We start from the raw sequence: 20,703 nt of genomic DNA on the forward strand, positions 1-20,703 counted from the left end.
AAACCTCACGGACCAAAGATGACATTACGTTGGAAAGGGATTTCCATTGGTGGTGCATGCTTGTTTACTTTGAATTACTCTGTACCGGTTCTTGCGATATCCGGAATTAAAACATCAAATGAAACGTTTCAGAATCATACAATACAAATTAAATTCTGTAAATTTTCAACAGCAGATTCTTCGACTAAAATAAAAGTGTACTTCGATTTTATTTTTTTGTTAACAGTTGACAGTATTCTGATACCCATGAGTTTATTCATTCCAGTTTTGAAAGGATACAACTCTCCACGACAGTACACAAGTAAACCACTTTAGAATTATGAATGAACTATGCGTAACGCAATGTATCAACGCCACAAAAAGTGACGTCACAGGTAAATTTCAAAAAATATAATATAAAATTGGAATTAAGTTTGTAATGGTATTATTTTATGTATGTTCTAACCTTTACAAGAATATTAATATAGAATTGTGTTAGTAATGGTTTAATTATTTGTATTTTCTAACCATGTCTGTTTTTCTTCTAAATCAAAACTCTGTAAAAACAAATAGATCCTGTGCATATAGTTGATTTAAACTAACAATCATATAAATGAACTAGCTGATTAATTATCTTAACTTTTACATTCATATTGAAAATAAGATTAGAATTCAAACCACAAACGATAGTCATAAGATAAGAAATCATATAAATCAAAAAGATAAATAAGAAACAAACTGCAATATCGATGAAGGTACATTTAAAGCAATAATGTAAAAAAAAACGTAATGTGTAAACGGAGCTAAAACGATAGATCTCATTCAATACCTAAGGTATATTTTATGAATGAAGTTCCTATGCAAGAAAATAAACGAAATATTCCAGTAGTGTTTCAAACAGTAGATAAACAATTCCCCAAAATTTACAATATGATTTAAACATTTATCAATAATTGTATTAAAACGGTTATAACTTTTATCAATAATTGTATCAAAACAAAAAAAAAATTAAAAGGCGTTATCTTATATTGTTTTATGAATAAATTAGGTTTACATTTAAAGCTGGTTAAAGACTATTTTATGATAATTCTTCAAAACTTACAAAGAGGTCAACCAAAGATCGTAAGTCGGATTAAAATCGACAACACCATAGCCGAAACGATAAACGATGAAAAGATAATATAACAGTCCACGAAACAGTTTACAGACAACTTAAGATTGAGGCTCCGAACCCCATCAAAAACCAGGTGTATTCTGCGGAAAGATAATCATTTTCTGCTCCACAAGTGGTATACGTTGTTTTATTCATTGCAAGACTTTTTGTGATAGGTAGCATTTGGTAATGTCACAATAGAAGAAAAGAAAATCCTGACTGTAGCAACGACAATTGGAACATATTCGTGCTCATTGATGACATAGATATTACATCGGTTTCAACCAAATCATGGTTGCGTCAGAAAGATGAAAATTGCTTCCATGCTTCAAATTGTAAGAATTTGACTTCTTTTATACAGTGTACTTTTACCAGTTGGTTTGACATACGCGGGTTTGTATTGACGATTTGAATATACGAAATGTTTCCACGACTAAAATAATTGTTCAACAAGGATATAGATTAGATATATTTGATTGGTAAATAATTTAGCTAAGTGTTATCACATATATATAGGGATTTATTTTAGATGTATTATTTTACTAGAAGAAATTCAGTCAAAAGTGGGTGTTTCACATTCAGCTTTTTACTGTATATTTAACAAAGCAAACACGGTTAGGAGTTGTCCTTCGACATCTTTCTTTTTTCAATAATATACGTACCGTTGATGTTCAATCTTGCAGGTATGAAACTAGACTAGAATGTTTCTTAAATCAGTAGATTAAGTACTTGAGGGAACCAATTCATTTTCGGGGGCGGGGCAGAGGGGTTTTGAAAATGAATATTCTGAGTTAAAAATAAATAACTTTGCCAAAGATATAAAGGAAATGAATATTCTGCAACACAAACTGCAGGAAATAATTGTGAACAAAAGTGAAAATAAATTTTCGGAAAAAAAATAAGCACGCGTAGCAACAAATAAAAATAAATAGTTTAAACCGCAACAAAACCCCCTTATCAAATGGTCGTCTCTAATGTACTTTTGCATCTCCTATTTCATTTCTTCAACTGTATGATTCTTTGAGTTTACTTTGGGATGAACATTAGTACACATTTGGGGGATACCCTTTTTGTATATGCTATTCTCCTTAAACCACTTATTACCATTTATGGAATCTTTTTCACAATCCAAACCATATAATTTTATTTTGCAACTCTTATTTTGCTTTGTGTCCGAATCCATTTTAGGGGGTTCCCTTACCAAAGCATTGACTTTGCAAGGTGTGGGGGTATCATTTTGTGAACTTTGCTCACGGTCCCTTTTAGTAGTTTTACTTGTATCCATGTTTATGTTGTTATTTCATTTTACCGGTTTTAAAGAAGTAAGTGTATTTTCTGAATTGTATTAAATTCTATGTCACTCTATGAATTCTACATGAACTCGTGTTTCTCGCCAATATGTAAAAATGTTAAAATGTCTTAAAATATATAACAAATATTTCGAAACCGTGCTATTTCGAAACTCGCCAGCAAAATTCCTTGGATGTTTTTACGCGACTTTTGGGTATAAGTAATACGGACTAACAGCACTATGCAGGGCGTAAGTGTCGGGAGCAAAATGGTGGGGTGTGGGTGAAACTATGTGATTAAAAAGTTAAATTATGGAAAATAAAAAATGAACATGGAAGGAAATAGGACACTGACTTACTTCTGGACTATTAGACTATATATTTGTTTCCCTTGCAGTCACGTTCGTAAGTCCCCCCCACACACCCTCCGTTTAGTGTACTTCTACGCCACTGCTATATTTAAAGAGTAAATGGCACCGTCAGTGGGGGATTTGACATGGAGCGGAGCAGAGCCTCTGTTTTTACAATCTTGTGTAAAACAAGTAAAATTTTCATGATTTATTTCAAAATAAAATATTTAACTCCTGATGAAGGTAAATCCAGAAAAGTGCTTCGGACGCAAGAAATTTATAACGTGTTGTTCTCATTTTTTTAACAACGTTGTTGTCAATGACGCCGATCTGATATTAGTTTTCACAAGCTAAGGATTGGATCAAAAACATGAAATTTGCTATGTGTATCCATCATAATTTATTGCAATAAAGATTAGAAACACGATAAAAGTATTGTTCTTTAAAGTACTGTTTCCTTTAGGTTAAAAACTTCGGAGAAATAACTGATATGAATGAAACAAGGAAGGAAACCACTGTTGCATTTCACTTGTTCTCAGTTTCCCAGTCTATTTAAATGGATAAAGATTCATTCAAAATTACTTAGATAAAAATAAGGATGCAATATGATTGCCAACGAGACAACTCCCTACCAGAGTTCAAATGACGTGGATATAAGTAAATGATAATTAAAATATATTCAATGCATTTTACTGAATTTAATATGTCAAACTTTATGGCCATATTTATTCTTTTTGATGAAAAGGTGATTGTACAAGTAATCCTCAATTAATGGATTTTGATTTTCAAAGTGGCGCATGGTAGGTATTACTTGAAGATAAAATCAGATGTCAATAGATGAGGGATTAAGTTTGAAAACTGTATAATTTATGGTCCAGCAACTGGTATTACACACTTTACTAGCTAATCCACGAGGATTTTTAAAATTTTGTAAGCAGGCATATTTTGGAAATATTTTGAAAGTTTGGAATGTTTTATAATATCTTTCGACTGTCTTAAATTATATATATTAAGTCCTTTAATTCCTGATAGTATTTCAGCAATGTCTCTGATTTGCTATGTATTTGAAAATTTGAGACCAGCAAGTTTGACTTCTTTTGAGAATCATTGTTTATGTTGCTGTTGTTGTAGCTCCTTTCAATTAAATGACAATGGATAGTTGTTTTATTGGCAATCATTTCACAGCACCCCCTTTATTCTTATATTAAATCCACTTTTGTAGTCTTTTGGTTGGTAGAAAAATTTGTATGATACTTATTCTTGATCTGAAAACTTACAACTTCAATTCAAAAGGGTATAAATGAAAAAATATTTTCAAGACTAAGAATTTAAATCTAAATATTTAAACATCATTTGACTTGAGCAACACGTTAATCTAGATAACAACAAACAGTTAGCTGATAATTCACACTAGAGAAGCCTGTATATAAGGTGAGATAAATTCCCTTTTTATAGCATTATGTACTATTTCATTATGTCACCCCGAACGAATCCTCCGTTTCTTTGTTATTATTATTCTTCCAATGATTTTTTGTTCGCGCAATTTCTCAGTTACTATTAGAACAATCTTAATGAAAATAAACCATAACGAGAACCAACATATGTAGATGTGCAGTAATGATGCAGGAATTTTTAAAATGGCCGCCGTTACTATGTAAAATACAAACATTGAGTTTTGTTATGCCTACTTTGAGTAAACCTGATCTATAAATCATGAAATTTTTATACAACGTAGGTGTCCGCTATACTAGTATACAGGTTTTGTATGATATTGAGTATCGTCGGAACTTCACGGCCGCGCCTTTTCCCTAGAGGAAAACACAAAAGTAGCATTTTTTAAAGACAATTAGTTCAAAACCGAAATAATTTGAATAGATTTGTTATCTTCAATGTATAGATATCGTTTAGTGGCAACGGGCGGATGTGACATCCGCCATTGCTTGCAATGTCATTTCTAGTTTTTATTGTTGTTGCACACACTTTATATATTGTATTCTCTCACTTGTCTGTATACTAGCGTTACTGTTAGCAATATTAACACTTTATTGACCAGAAGTATTCAACAAACAGCTGCTGCTACCTTTGCCAACTTTCTGTAGCAGGAAAACACATTTTTACCATCTTTCCATATTTTATATCATAAATAATTCCTGGTTTAAACTCCTTGATAAATTAACTTGTTGGTAGCTGGACTGTGCAAAATTTATTGAAAATACAAAGGGGGATGTTTGTGCACACATAAAACTGGCCGAAATTGTCTACCCTTTTCAAAAATTGACCACAGTAGTTGACTGGAGTATAGCTATTTCCGACCGGCAGTGAAACCCTGGGGTCCGTAGGTGGCCAGTTGCAAGGCTAAATTTCTATTCCTATCCAATATACCCTCATTTTCCAGTGGCATTCCAAATTTCCCGCCAATCGTCCCGGGGAACCTACCTATTGTTTTTATTGTTAACTTGTTTTTGTCCTGAACATGCCTGAGATATTTGCCACTGGAAATAAAGCAAACAACAATCAATCAATATTTTCAGGATAGTCCACATATAATATGGAGACATTTTAAAATTTTGACGAAGTATGATTTTGTCAGAACAGTACTATTTTTATCTTCACGGTATTGCTTCCAAAATCAGATTATAGGTTATAGCATGAAGTGAGGTTTCAATGAAATTCCCTAAAAAATAACATATATTTACATAGATATCCCAAAGATTATCTTTGGCTGATACCTGCTGGGAAAAACGCAAAATAACGGATCATACTGATACCTACATACAAAAACAAAATGTCTATTATTTAACAAATCTTCCACTCGTGACATCCGCCGATGTATAATCAGTGAAGGATCACGGAAACGTAACTTAAAAAATATTCTAGGAAAAGCAGCAAAGTAGTATTACAAACAAATTAAATCGTATATTTCACCACACTTTTATTCTGACGTATAGACGTAAATTAAAGTATGGCAAATAACACCGATTATGTCAAGGTACTTTGGGAACTGACATACTCCGACGTCGCTCTAAGCAGTTCCATACTAATAATCATCGGATGTATCGTTGGAATCCTAGGGAATGGTTCAGTTATAATATGTTACTTCTTTCGGATTCAGGAAAGAGGAGAGCGTTATTTTATTCCGGTGTTGGCAGTCGTAGACTTAGTTGCGTGTTTAACAAGTTCTATTTTCTACGTCATGGATAATGCATTTTTTTTAAATTATCCCTATGACTTGATGTGTCGTATTCTGATATTTTTGCAGCTTCTTGTGCCAGGGACTTCGGCTAGTTTATTAGTCATAATTAGTGTTCAAAGATATCTGTTAGTTTGCAAACCTCACGGACCAAGGATGACATTACGTTGGAAAAGGATTGCCATTGTTGTTGTATGCTTGTTTACTTTGGCTTACACTGCACCGGTCCTTGTGATATCTGGAATTAAAACATCAAATGAAACGTTTCAGAATCATACAATACAAATTACAATCTGTAAATTTTCCACAGCAGAAATTACAGCTAAGATAAGAGCGTACATCGTTTTTTTTTTACTGCTAACGATTGCCAGTATTCTGATAACAATAAGTTTGTTCATATTAGTTTTGAAGAGGATAAAACTCTCCTTTCTCGGGAAATTCAGAAGTGGGCGTAATGCAAGTAAACATCGAAATACACCACCTAATACTGATTCAACAAAGGATATAGAACTGGACAAATGCGAAGGAAAAACTCATGGAACTCAAATGCAGAAACAATCCTCTACTTTGGGAGTTGGTCTTGATACTAATAAACCAGTAAATACTTTAAAGAAAGAGGACAGCGAACGAACAAGAAAGGAAAAGGCAACAAGAAGAATAACGATTATGTTTTTCGTCATTATTGTTGCTTATGTTTTATCTTATATTCCTTCTTTAATCATTTTTATTGTAGTATATACCCTCAAAGATTTCAATTATATTTCTGTGTCAAGAGAGACAACATTTGTTATTACTTACCTTTCGCGTTCTGTGTTTCTAAACCATATTGTTAATCCCTTTGTATACAGTTACTTCGATCCGAATTTTAGAAAAGAATTGAGAAAGTTATTTGCATGTGTAAATAAATAGGGGGTGATACAAAATAATAGATAAAGTGTGAAGACACAGTAGGATTAGGAAAATGATTAAATTAATTCAATAATAAACATTTTAACTATAGATGTCAAGAGAAAAGATATCACTGCCGATTTCGGTGGAGGCATTTTGACTGGTTTAATATACTATCCTTCTTACTGTCAACGTTAACGGTAAACTCTTCTCATGTTGCTATAAAGGAAAAATTTCAAACAATACAAGAATGCAGATGGAGATATTGCTGAGAGAGAAATGTGAAAAATATTTTATTCCTAGTATGGAGTACTCGTTGCATCCCTTAAAAAGCAAAAAAAAGTGATGCCATTGCCTGTCAAATGGTTCTGTTTTTCTTTTGGACTAAAATGTTAAAAGTAAATTGTACACTTAATAAGACGATCAAAGTATATTACGTTTATGCGACTTTTTCGGAAGATTTTCGATTTATATGTAACTTGATACAGATAAGACATAAATTAAAAGATATTTGCACAGAAAGAATAAAACAACACATAAGATAAATGACATATCCATTTTTGTTAAAAGTTGTATTGAATTTCATTTTGCAGTGCGATTGTTATAATGCAATAAGGAGACAATACATTAAGCCATATTATTATAGGCGTCCATGGTCATTGAAGCTTGTACAGTTGTTGAGCTCAGAAAATGTACATTGTCGAGACATATGTAACCTTTAAAAAAAATGTCCATGTATTTAAACGTAGAACAGACTTGTTTTATCCAATACTTAATATAGGCCATTATTCTTCTCTAATGTATAAATTTATCAGTTATGTATTATAACTGGTGTTAATTTATCAGTTATTGTAACTACATATATATATATTTTTCTAAAATCAAGTTTATTCCCCATGCTCAATTAAAATATCGACTTCACCATCTCATTAAACAGAGCTTTTCTATAAAAATGGGAATCGTAGATATAAATTTTTTGTTTTGGGTTATAATAGTTCGTATTTTGTGAAGAACCACACTGATTCTACCAGAAGATATACTGAAGATGATATTATCAAAATGCGGACTTTTTGATCGACAATATATTTGTTGAGTTTAGAGGATTGATATTTCAACAGACAGTCGACATGCCAATGGGTACTAATTGTGCACCCCTACTGGCCGATTTGTTTCTGTACTCGTATGAAGCAGAATTCATTCAAAACCTTCTAAAAGACAAAAAGAAAAAGCACCTTGTGAAATTCTTTAATTTTACTTTCAGATATATTGATGATGTCCTATCACTGAATAAAACCATATTTCAGCCAGAACGTACATCTCATATATATCCCAGTGAACTTGAAATTAAGGATACTACTGATACTAGAAGGGCTGCTTCAAACATTGATCTTTTCCTCAATATTGACACAGATGGACGACTTCACACTAAATACTATGACAAACGGGACGATTTCAACTTCCCAATTATCAATTTCCCATTTCTCAGCAGTAACATACCCTATGCCCCATCGTACATATCTTAGTTGATACGTTATGCTCGTGCATGTTCACACTATACGGACTTCATATACAGGAGTGTGCTCCTTACGCAGAAACTGCTCTAACAAAGTTATGAGGAGGAAAGTTTAAAAATGACACTCCGTAAGTTATGGACACCATAACGAATTGGTTGATCTATACGATGTGTTTGTGTCTTAACTAACTAACGACATTTGTACCACGTCTTAGATAGTGGTTTACCATCTACGTCGTCTGGTCTTCTAAGTGCCGACCGTGACCTATTCCCGAATATGACTGTTTTGCTGAGTGTAAATTCGCATTGCTATTAGACGTGTCTCGGTATTTGTACATCCAAGATTCATGTATTTTGTTATGATGTTTCATTTGTAAATATGGTTGGGTGTTGTTTTATGTCTTATCGTTTGTGGTTTAAATTCTATTTTTATTTTCTATATGCATGTAAAAGTAAATATTAATCATCTAGTTCTTTTATATGATTTTTAGTTTAAAGCAACTATATGCACATGATTTATTTGTTTTTACACAGCAGTTTGATTTAGAAGAAAAAACGACATGGTTAGAAAATACAAATAATTACACCATTACTAACACAATTCTAAATTAATATTCTTGTAATTGTTAGAAAATACATCAAATAACACCTTTACAAACTTAATCCCAATTTTATATTCTATTTTTTGAAAATTACCTGTGACGTCACTTGATAAATTCGTCTGACGCACAGTTCATTATTCTATTGTACTGTATTTGTGTTCTGTCGTAAATTAATTTTAGGTGTTTTTCCCAAAAGGCCTTTAAGTATTGACATTCCATAATTTTTTTTTATAGTGTGATTACACATGTCACAATTACTGTCATCTTTTATCTTCCATTTAAAAGGACCTGGAGTGGTTTACAAGGAAGGATATGATGCAACAATTTCAATTTAAATATTTTTGTTCTGTTATCTTTTGAATAAATAAATACAAATTTGAGCATTGATTTAATTGGAATTAAAGAATTTAAATCTAGTACACTTTTCCATTTTAAGAAACCTGGAGACATGTCTTCATTACTAGTGTTATTAACCTGTGTATATATCTGATTTGTTTCCATTACTTGTAAACATGTTATCCTTTTGTCATAATGCAAAGTTTAAGTTTATTTTTTACTTTTGATTTTATTGATTTATCTGATTTAATTACCTTTAACCATTTGTTTGGAATAGCATATTTTAGTTTTGAAATTTCAAACATTAGATTGGATTTTGAGGATACTTTATTAGATATTATACTTTGAGAGATATTACCATTCTGGCATATATATTTTACATGTCATTGTGCTGATGAGTATTATTTGCTTAAAGTATATATATATATTAAAGAATTGAATTGAATGAGTTTTGATTGTTTATAACGGATTAATCTTCTACACGGTTTGTAGGATGAGTGTCACACTATCTGTCCGTTAAAGAACCCTTTCAACAACTCTATGAGGGGTCCGTACAAGGCAGAACCTACTACTGTTAATTTGTTCTCGTCCTCAATATCCATGAACTTGATTTTAAACAAGCAACAATCAATCAACCAGAAAGACGCAAAAATGATTGTTAAATTAAATGATATATTCAATTGTGATGTGTATATCTATTATGTATGAATTATATTGTAATATGACAAAATAAAGTAAACGTATTTCATTAGTAGTAAGATAGTTAAAGGCCATTTTATGAGAATTCTTATTAAAAAATATTACCAATTGACCAATCAAAAACCTTAAGTCGGATTGAAATAGACAACACCATGGCCGAAAAGATAAACGATTAAAAGAAAAGAAAAGAAAACCAGTCAACGAAACAGTTACAGAAAATTCAAGACTGAGGCTCCGAACCCCTTCAAAAACCATAGTAATCTATAGTGTTGTGGAAAGATGAGTAATTCCTGTTCCACTAACAGTAACCGTTGTGTTACTCACCACAAGAACATATTATGTGAGAAGTCGCAATTGGTAATGTCACAATCGAAGAAAATAAACACGGGATTGACGTTACGACATTTGGAACATTTTTGTGCTCATCGGTGGTAAAGATATTCCATCGGGTTCAAGCAAATCATAATTGTGTCTGAAAGTTGAAAATAGCTCCAATGCTTCAATAATAGACATCTCTATTGTAAGAATTTAGTAAAATTTTGACCAATTGATGACTTCTGTATAAAAGCATCTTAGTGATGAAAATTTTAAATGACTCATTAAAATCCGAGTCGTTACTGCAATGAAGTGCACTACACATAAAATCATCTGAAATATAAACTCCATTAGAAAAAGACAAAGGAAAATGAGATTTCAATCGGCAAATTTGTATCTTATAAATATACCAAATTGGCAATGAAATAACAAATCCAAAGTTATCAGTGGTTAGACTTGATATTAGAATTTATCATGGTAATCTTCAAAAAACAATTTATGGTTGTTTACTATTATAAATTTTGACTGGGATGGAGAGTTGTCTCATCGGCACTCATACCACATCTTCTTATATCTATGACAAAAATAGGCAAATTTTCCCTTCTTCTGTTAATCTACCTTTCCTTCTGATAGTTTCTATTTCTGACGATTACCTATTGTTCTTTTTTCTTTATAATGGTTAGTTTTCATTTCTAACGTTTAGTTTTCATTTGCTCTGTCATTGGCTCACACCGAACAGCAAGCTATAAAGGACCCCAAATTGACTGGTTTTAAACAATTCAAATAGGAAAACCAAGGGTCTAATCTATATAAATAAACTGCTTCGCTGAGCGCAGCTGGATACGCCCGCAGAGGTCCAACCCTGAACAGTTGGGGCAAAATGGACACAATATTCAAGCTTGATACAGGTCTGAATTTGGATTATAATTAAATATTTGACATATTATAGGTTTCTGAATAAATGTAGTCAAATAACTTGAAATTGTTTATATGAATTGAATTTATATTCAATTAAAGATGTCTTGCTGTTGCGCAATACTTAGTTTATACAAAGTCCTTAGGAATGGTCCTGAATATTTTTAACTGTAATTTGTGCCATGTTTGACTAGAGTACCGAATTTGGATTGAAGATATACTAAAGGTCCATTCATAATTTGTTGTAACATTGTACTTAATATTTAAGTGTCTGTGGTTTATACTGTACATATTTCTCCTTTGGTCAGTGGATGTGTGTTTTGTAATAATGAAAAGTATGTAACGCCTGAGTAAACATCCAGAAAAACAGTTACCTCCTTGCAAAAATCTTTTGACCTGACATTAAAAACCTGTCTGAGTATAAGTCTAACTTGCCGAAATGTGTGCCCAATGAACAAAATCCTCAAAGTCACACATAATGAGTTCTTAAGACAATTAATATAAGCAACATTTTAATTATCCTGATTTGCTTCAGAACTCTCCATTTGAACTCATGATATGTAAAATTAAGCATTTAGTACTCATGTCAACAATATAATCAACATAATTCCAAATCCTGCTCTATCCCATTATAAATAAACTTCTGTGTAAATACATGTATTGCGTAGCAGTGCCAGTTGTATCTAGGTTTGAATGAAACATAAATCATAAATGAACTATAACTTTTATTATTTTATATTCATCACTTAATTTTGGCCCTTGGGGAATCTACTCAGCTAAAATTAAAATTTTTGCGCCATGCATAAGCCAAGAGCCTTTGTTCGTACTGAAAAGTAGCAAAGTAAAGACCCCTGGCTTGACATCACAACAATCCAATTGGATATATGGTTCCAAATAAATGCGTGAGGCTATCAGGAAGCATATGAGGCTATCAGGAAGCCTATAAGGCTATCAGAAAGCCTATGAGGCTATGTCTGAGGAAGCCTATGAGGCTATCAGGAAGCCTATTATGATGCTATGAGGAAGTCTAGTATGTGGCTATGAGGAAGCCAAGTAGTGTTGATGTTGTATTGGTGTTGGAATGAATTTGTATGAAATTTGACAGTTTATCCCCAGAAATTCTTGGAGGATGAGTGAAATTTTTGAAACAACCAGTGATAAAATTTTATAAATGTCCATAACACAGATGGTAACAGCTAAGTGTCCCCAAGGAATTGTGATGTAAGGGAGGGGATACCTTCAATAAAGCCATGAGAAAAAAGAAAAAAAAACATAAAATACACACAAAACATAAAAGAAAAGCTAAGAATAATCACATAATGATAACACATAAAAAACATACTTTAGTCACACAACAATACTGAAACTACTTTGAAAACATTCATGCATATTTCTTCTTATTTTTATATATATGAAGAACTTGAAATATAATATTTTCTTTCAGCTACCTAACCTACTTTGAAAAGATTTTATAGATACTGGTGTTACTAAATACATCTACTGTAAATATCTGAGGACCAGCTTGATCTTCTATTTGTCTTTACAGCTCTAGAAGCTGTCCTTATTCTAAAGCTATGATCTGAGTAACATATAAGTAAATAATGTCTTTCTAAAATTTCTTATCAATGGTTAAGAAAAGTGGGTCATTTGGATGGATAGGAGTAAATTCCTACATTACTGTATAAATTCTAATAAAATCTTGTATGGGCAGATAAGTATTAATTTAATTAAGCCATAATTTATGTAGCTGAATGCTTATGCCCTTTCTAAACAGAACAGTTTTTGAAATTTTTTTGATTTAAAAACTACTAAGTTGGAGTAAAATGCAGCATCTATAATGCATATATTTACAGCTGTATCAAATGTACATGAGGCCTTGAAAATGTAAACTTGCCACATCTATAAAAAAAAATCCATAAAAGCTACAAAGCATGCAGTTCTTTAAACATCAAATCAGTAAACTTGAAAAAAAAAAAAAAAAAAAAAAACCTTTTTGCAGACAATTACCATTTTCTCTAAAATCAAAATTATGGAAATCTGATATATCTTGGTTTTTGCAGTATATTTACAGAATTTAACACATGTTCAAGCCTAATTACGGTGTATTACTTTCTGACAGCAAAGGATAATTTTAATTACCTTGCAGATACCTTTACCTTATTCTACATAAATACACATTAATGGTAGAGTATAGTAAACTCAGAATTTAAAGCAATATTATAAAATCATCAACAACAGCAGGTAAACTAGTAATTATAATCCATTCAATATAACATAAAGGTCTCAAACTTCTGAACGCAGTCTCATAAACAGTTCCTGTAGTATTAGCATGTTACTGTTCCAAAGATCATCAACTGCTGATTTAGGACCACATTACATCTGAGCTGCATAGGCACTTCATTGAAAGTTGTGCTGCACTGGGTCTGGTTTGTGAAATCTGTCTATCCAGAGGTGCATGTTGAAATGAGGAGGCTCTAGTATCTAATGTTTGTATGGTTGAATATGGATAATGTATCCTGTTTAAAACATAGGAACATGAACTCTGATTCATATGACTAGTTACTGAACATTATGCATTTACTACAGATGAAGTTGAATCCACAACTAAAAGTATTAGTCCCTTTCTTCCAAATTTATCTAATCTAGTTTAATTAGTCCAGGTTAAAAACATCCCATTACATAACAGTTAAACATCTAGAGCACTGAGATTTAACATTAAAGTCTCTTAGGTATGTTCCATGGAGATCGGAACTGCTTGGTACTGAATTCTCTGTCATTATCCAAGATTATTGAACAGGTTATAACATGATATGAATACCATCAATGTTCAAGTGTATAATGTATATATGACTGAGAAGCAATGATAAATATAAAGCTTAACAATTAAGTCTGTGAAGGTGTTGATCCAACTAGCATTAAATAATATAGTCGAGCTGTTGCCACAGCTATGCAGGAAAAGAAGCATGTCAAACTGGTAGAGTCCAATGCTTGTGATTGTCCATCTGATGTTCCCAATGTGCATACAGGAGGTGCAATGTCTCGATAACGATACTGAAGTTGTGTATCTTTTAATTACTTTACAGTTTTTCCTTTATTCGTCTTTGTGCTATTATGTTCCTTTGGTTGTATGACTCATGACGTGAATTGGTATTTGTTCATCAGCTATCCATGTTTTTAGCGGTTCCTGTTGCAGGTGGGTCAAGAGGTGCAATTATGATGCAAGAGGTTTTTAAAGTGTTGTTTTCACTTGATACTGTTGTCTGTATATTTTACTTGATTTGTACTTTATTGAGAAACTATATGCTGTATGTACTATCAACTACAAAAACTTTTTGTTGCTGTGTAGATTTATTTGTATGTAAATGTTTGAGTTTTTAGTCAGATTTGTATGTTGGTGATGTATGTTTACACAGTTTTGCTGCTGGATCCTAATTATTGTCACATTAACCTATTATCTCTGTTTGGGTTGCTCACCCAATTGTACATGTAGTAAAAAGATACTTGCCTAGAACATTTGTAGGTAAATCCAGTTCATAAACATGGATGATAATATCTCTGCATGGTCACAACAAACATATGGATCTGATGCTGTTAAAATCGGCTATATCAAATATAATTCACTCTCTAATAAAGTCGCAGTTTATATTGGTCGTCCAAAATTCAGATAACATCAACATTGTAAAATTATGCAAAACACGAATATCGCCAGCATTAAATACTCAGCTTTGTAAGGATAATTCATAATCCAAAAAAGAAGTTTAGAAGTAATATATACAAAATATGTTACTGCTTCATTACTATCCTATATAAAATTGCTTTAACACTAATTTAGACATTTGATAAGATGTCCTAATTCGTTTTTTGTCTTTCAGCTTGTAATATTCCAGTTAAATGGATTATTATAGTCCAATTGTTCTCATAAGGAGAAATCCTTAATACTCCCCCTACACATACCTTTCCATTTGCCAGACATTTTGATATTAGTTATTCCAAAATAAATGTGTATTTAGCCTGAATTAAAATTAAATAGTTCAAAAATCTGTATAACCTGCTTATGTAAAGTATTAATCCAAATCACTGAAACATTAAGAAGTTTTTAGCTAAGCCACCACTGAGCAAAAATTATTCTTTTAACTGCTTAATCTGCATTGAAAAACTGGACACTAAAGGCAGCATGTACTGGTTTCAATATACAACTACTTAATGGGATATTCCTAAATGGGAGGAGCTAAACTACACCCAAGTTTATGTGCAAACAAACAAAAGATAAAGGAAAGCCAGATGCCACAAGTGGTCACTGATTAACAAAAATGTATATTTGTAATGGAACTGATGTAATTAAAACCCCTGCTAAGAACACCTGATAAACTCACATGTAGCTGATTAAGATATGATAATAAATCTGTTTCTTCTCAATAGTAAAGAAAACAAAACATCCTGGGAAAATCCTAAAATAATGACTACTGAGTGTAATGGAAATCAAACTATGTATAAACATAGCTTATATAACATATAAGTAACTATAAATCTGTTGTCAGACTATAAACAAATAAAGTTCAATTTTTTCTCAATGTCACATTGGCAATTTATGAAAATCAATAGGGAGATTACATCAATAGCTATAAATAATTTACCAGAGTTTCATGAGAACTGCTGAAAGCATTTTTGAGTTATTGTCCAAAAACTGGAAAATCCCCCTTTTTTAATGAATAAAACCCCATAACTCAGAAATATAAAATCTAAAATTTATAAAATTCTGAAGGGAGCATACATCAACAGATATAATTAATTTACCAAAGTTTCATGAGAACTGCTGAAAGCATTTATTAGTTATTTCCGAAAACTGGAAAATCACCCTTTTTTTATAAATAAAACCCTGTAACTCGGAAACGTAACATCTAAAATTTATAAAAATCGAAAGGGACCTCATGTCAATAGATATAAACAATTCACCAAAATTTCTTGCAAGTTAGTGAAAGCATTCTTGAGTTATTGTCGGAAAACTGGAAAATCCCCCCTTTTTTAATGAATAAAACCCCAAAACTCAGAAACTGTAAATCTGAAATTAATAAAAAACGAAAGGGAGCTCACGTCAATAGATATAAACAATTCACCAAAGTTTCATGCATATTGGTTAAAGTTTTTTTGAGGTATTGTCCGACATGTTGACGACGGGCGGACGGACAGACGGACAGACGGTCAACGGTATACCATAATACGTCCCGTAAACGGGCGTATAAAAATGAGAAACGAGAAACACTTATGAACCACATCAACAGATGACAACAACTAAACAGGTTCCTGACTAAAGACAGGAGCATATATATATTTTCCCACTTGCAGTCACTTTCAACACCATCACCATCAACCTTGTAATTTCAAATATTTCACAGACTTTTTTCCCTAAATACACAAACTTTGACATTGTTTCCAACTTAATTTGTGACTTTTCTCCAAAAAATATACCAAATGTGTCTTTTATTTCCTATAAAAGATTTGTGAATATTTTCCTGTTACCTTCTTAGCATCAAAAGTAATGTTTTTAGATAACACATCCTCTCTATATTGTCCCTTTATCTGATTATAGTAATGACACAAGCATAATAATAATCCAACGTAAGCAGTAATGGATGTGCCTATCTGAATGTTGATTTAGAGATAACTGTATTGTATTTGAAGCTTTGCGGACGTCCTTCGGTAGTTTTACTGTCGCAAATTTAGTTTACCTGGCGACGCGTAGCGGAGACAGGTAAACGGGTATTTGCGACCGTAAAACTACCGATGGACGTCCGCAAAGCTTCAAATACAATACAGTTATCTCTATTCTAATGCAAAATAAACAAATCATTCAATTTTAGTCATTATTTCAGTGTAAATTTTTCATTAAACGAAAATTCCGCGAAATGATGTTATCTTATTTGCCGCCTAAACTAGGTGACGTCATAGGTGTGCTTCCGGCATCAAACGTAAACACCGGGCGTTTTCTGGCTTCTTGTCCGCTTCAAAATGTAATAAAATTTGATGAAAAGAAGATTTGTATTATTGGAGAAATTACATGTCAACATATTTCGGAATTCAAAATGTCGGCTTCCTTAGTTACAGAGAGGGAGATAGAGAATTTTACGCTTGTCGTCATCCAATCAGAGCCATTGATACAAAATAATTGCATTAGAAATCAAAATATCCGTAGGAAATCTACAAACCAAGATTTGATGATTTGAGTGACATTTCTCTCCCAAATGTTAATATAAAAATAAGAAGATGTGGTATGATTGCCAATGAGACAAATCTCCACAAGAGACCAAATGACATAGAAGTTAACAACTATAGGTCAACGTACGGCCTTCAACAATGAGCAAAGCCCATACCGCATAGTCAGCAATAATAGGCATCGAAATGACAAATGTAAAACTATTCCAACGAGAAAACTAACGGCCTGATTTATGTACAAAATAATGAACGAAAAACAAATATAAGTTTCTTTTCCTTGGCAGGAATGGTCTGTTGGGGCCCTTCAACAGAGGTTAATGTTTCTAAGATTGGTCACTATGTTGGTGCAGCTTCTTGCATTTTGTGGATTAATATTATTTGTTAATAAATGAGTTAAAACATAATATATTGTTCTCATTTTTTTCGTACTTATCTAGAATTCTTTTCGCTTATTTATTATTGGTACTGGAAGTTGACTTTTTTTATTTAAAATTTAATAAATAATGGCTTTGCTTTATGAAAGCTTTTCTTTATTAGTATTTAAAGAAATTATTTCATAATTGGTAGATTCATTATTTTGTTTCTGTCTCGCTTGCGACGAAAGTCGAAAGCGAGACATAGGGATTGCTTTTCCAGCGACTACGACGGAGGTGGCGTCAACAATTGTTAAGTTTTCTGCTTAAGTTAGTTTAATTCCTTACAGAACTGAAATGTTTGCAGCAGATCTGCAAACTTGCTGCAGGTCTGCTGCAAACAAAAAGCTTGCAGGAACCCTTTGAATAATGTTTGCAGATGTTTGCAGCTAGCTGCAAACCAGTGCAGCCTTTTGCTGCAAGCTTGCGGCAAGTTTGCAGAAACAAATATGTTTGCAGTAAGATTGCAGGAAAAACTAGAATATAAGGGATATTCGCAGCTAGATTGCAGAAATATTTGACAATTCTAAATGTTTGCAAGAGCATTGCAAGAACTACATAAAATGACTGAGCATGTCTATTGGTAACTTCCTGGAAGATAAAGATTTGAAATTTGAAAATGTTGATGGTGTTTGAGTCATGTTAATATATATTAGTGATCAGAGAGGCATTTTTGTTTGGAAATTAAAAGTTTAGTTTTCAAAGACATTATTTGTAAGTACAAATTTTTCATAGAAGTGTAAACTTATGAAATTCGTCCCCTTCACAAATATCTGCATGCATGAAGGTTTGAAAAACATTTTCAATAAAATTGAGAATGGAAATGGGGAATGTGTCAAAGAGACAACAACCCGACCATAGAACAGACAACAGCAGAAGGTCACCAACAGGTCTTCAATGCAGTGAGAAATTCCCGCACCCGGAGGCGTCCTTCAGCTGGCTCCTAAACAAATATATATACTAGTTCAGTGATAATGAACGCCATACTAAACTCCAAATTGTACACAAGAAACTAAAATTAAAAATAATACAAGACTGACAAAGGCTAGAGGCTCCTGACTTACCCATGCAATATACAGTACTCTCTAATATATTTGGAGATTGTAACTTATTAAATATTTTCTTGTAATAAGTCAAGTTGAATCTTGTGATTATTTTGAATTAAAAAGCTGTATATATATGCACAAACTAAATTTCAAATAAACCCTTTTTTTTAATTTTAGATATTCATGCATGCAATTCATTTGAGCACGTACTTGAACGACAAAAAAAACTTTAAATTAATTTTTAGAAAGAATTAACTTATGCTATGATAATTTTTCAACTGATAAAGTATTTGAATTATTGTATGTATGTATGTATGTAACATAAATTTTTCATAATTGCTGTGTAATATAGATAATGTAATGTGTACACAACATGACATTGGTTGATTAAATAACATATGTAGTTCCTGCAAGTTAGCAGAAAACACGCAGGAGAAAGATTAATTTGAATATAAATGTTTGCCGCAGGTCTGCAGCAAACACGCAGGAGAAAGATTAATTTGCATAAAACTGTTTGCAGCAGGTCTGCAGCAAAAAATCATTTGCATATAAATGTTTGCAGCAGGTCTGCAGCAAACAATCATTTGCATATAAATGTTTGCGGCAGACCTGCAGCGTATTTGCAGCAAACATGCCGCAAATACAGACTCTGTTTTCGCTGCAAGTCTGCAGCAAGTTCGCTGCAGACTTGCAGCAAATGTTTGCAGGAGGCTGATTTTTTCAGTAAGGGATAGGAACCGCTTGTGATAGATCATTGATATTTAATATAAAGTTGCATTACTATCAGTACATATCATTTTGACGACTATATCGAGGCCCTGGTCCCGAGGACATGGTCCAGTGACTTTGAATTAATAAGCAATTTTCAATGTTAAGTTTTCTGCTTGAGTTAGTTTGATACGATCTGCTTGCGATAGATCAATGATATTTTGTATGAAGCTGCATTACTATCAGTACATAACTGTTTGACGTCTATTTGTAGGCTCTGCAGTGACTTTGAATCAATAACCATTTTTCAATGTAAAGTTTTCTGCTTGAGTTAGTTTGATATGATCTATTTGTGATAGATCAATGATTTTTTGTATGACGTTGTATTACAATAAGTACATCTCAGATTGTCGACCACAAGATCATGGTCCAGCGACTTTGAATCAATAAGCAATGTTGCGCCCTACAGATTGTCTTTTTCTGAATTTTATGCGGACAGGCGAGACATATCTCTGTGTCGACAGTTTATTTTTTCAGTAACTCATAGCATTCTTTGATAGATTATCAGTTTTTAAGGTTTTGTAGTACACAAGTACCGATATGGTTGAATTAAGAAATTTATTGATTTGTGTATCTTTTCCTGTGTCGTCTTGCTCTTTCACAAATCTAGGTAATACACCACCACAGTTAGTCAGAGATGGCAGATAATAGATGTACCCTCAGTGTACGTGGGTCTCAAACTGCCTTCAATCTTATTCTTTCATATGGTTAATTAAAAAAAAGACTTTTTATATAACTGGAATATATCATATTCAAAGGACTTTCATATATTTAGCTGTTCATATACTTTTAATATAAAAAGATATAGATAGACAAAAGTTGTGCAATAACACATGAATGTAAATATAAAAATGAAATAGCACACAATACTTTTAAATATGCTGATATTTCATAATACTTAAAGGCTTTATTCAGTACGAATAGTTAACTAGATTATTGTTTTAACGTAGGCTGACATATTGCTTAATTTTTTATGATATTTAATAAAAAATTTAATTTTAGAACTTTTGAAATTCATACAAACAAAAACAAAAACA

At 32.2% G+C, this 20,703-nt stretch overlaps 1 protein-coding gene and 1 long non-coding RNA gene across 2 annotated transcripts in view; both read left to right on the forward strand.

The window, feature by feature from the left end:
- LOC127704322 (uncharacterized) overlaps window positions 1-20,703 on the forward strand; it is a 162,137-nt gene that overhangs the window by 14,677 nt on the left and 126,757 nt on the right. The gene's annotated exons all lie outside the window — the stretch shown is intronic.
- Window positions 5,715-9,745, forward strand: LOC127704289 (orexin receptor type 2-like). Its single transcript, XM_052208299.1, has one exon. The coding sequence runs from the start codon at window positions 5,734-5,736 to the stop codon at window positions 6,868-6,870; it is 1,137 nt and encodes a 378-aa protein (XP_052064259.1). The 5' UTR covers window positions 5,715-5,733; the 3' UTR covers window positions 6,871-9,745.

Source organism: Mytilus californianus, unplaced genomic scaffold (genome assembly GCF_021869535.1).
Source record: "Mytilus californianus isolate M0D057914Y unplaced genomic scaffold, xbMytCali1.0.p SCAF_6, whole genome shotgun sequence".
Classification (NCBI taxonomy): domain Eukaryota; kingdom Metazoa; phylum Mollusca; class Bivalvia; order Mytilida; family Mytilidae; genus Mytilus; species Mytilus californianus.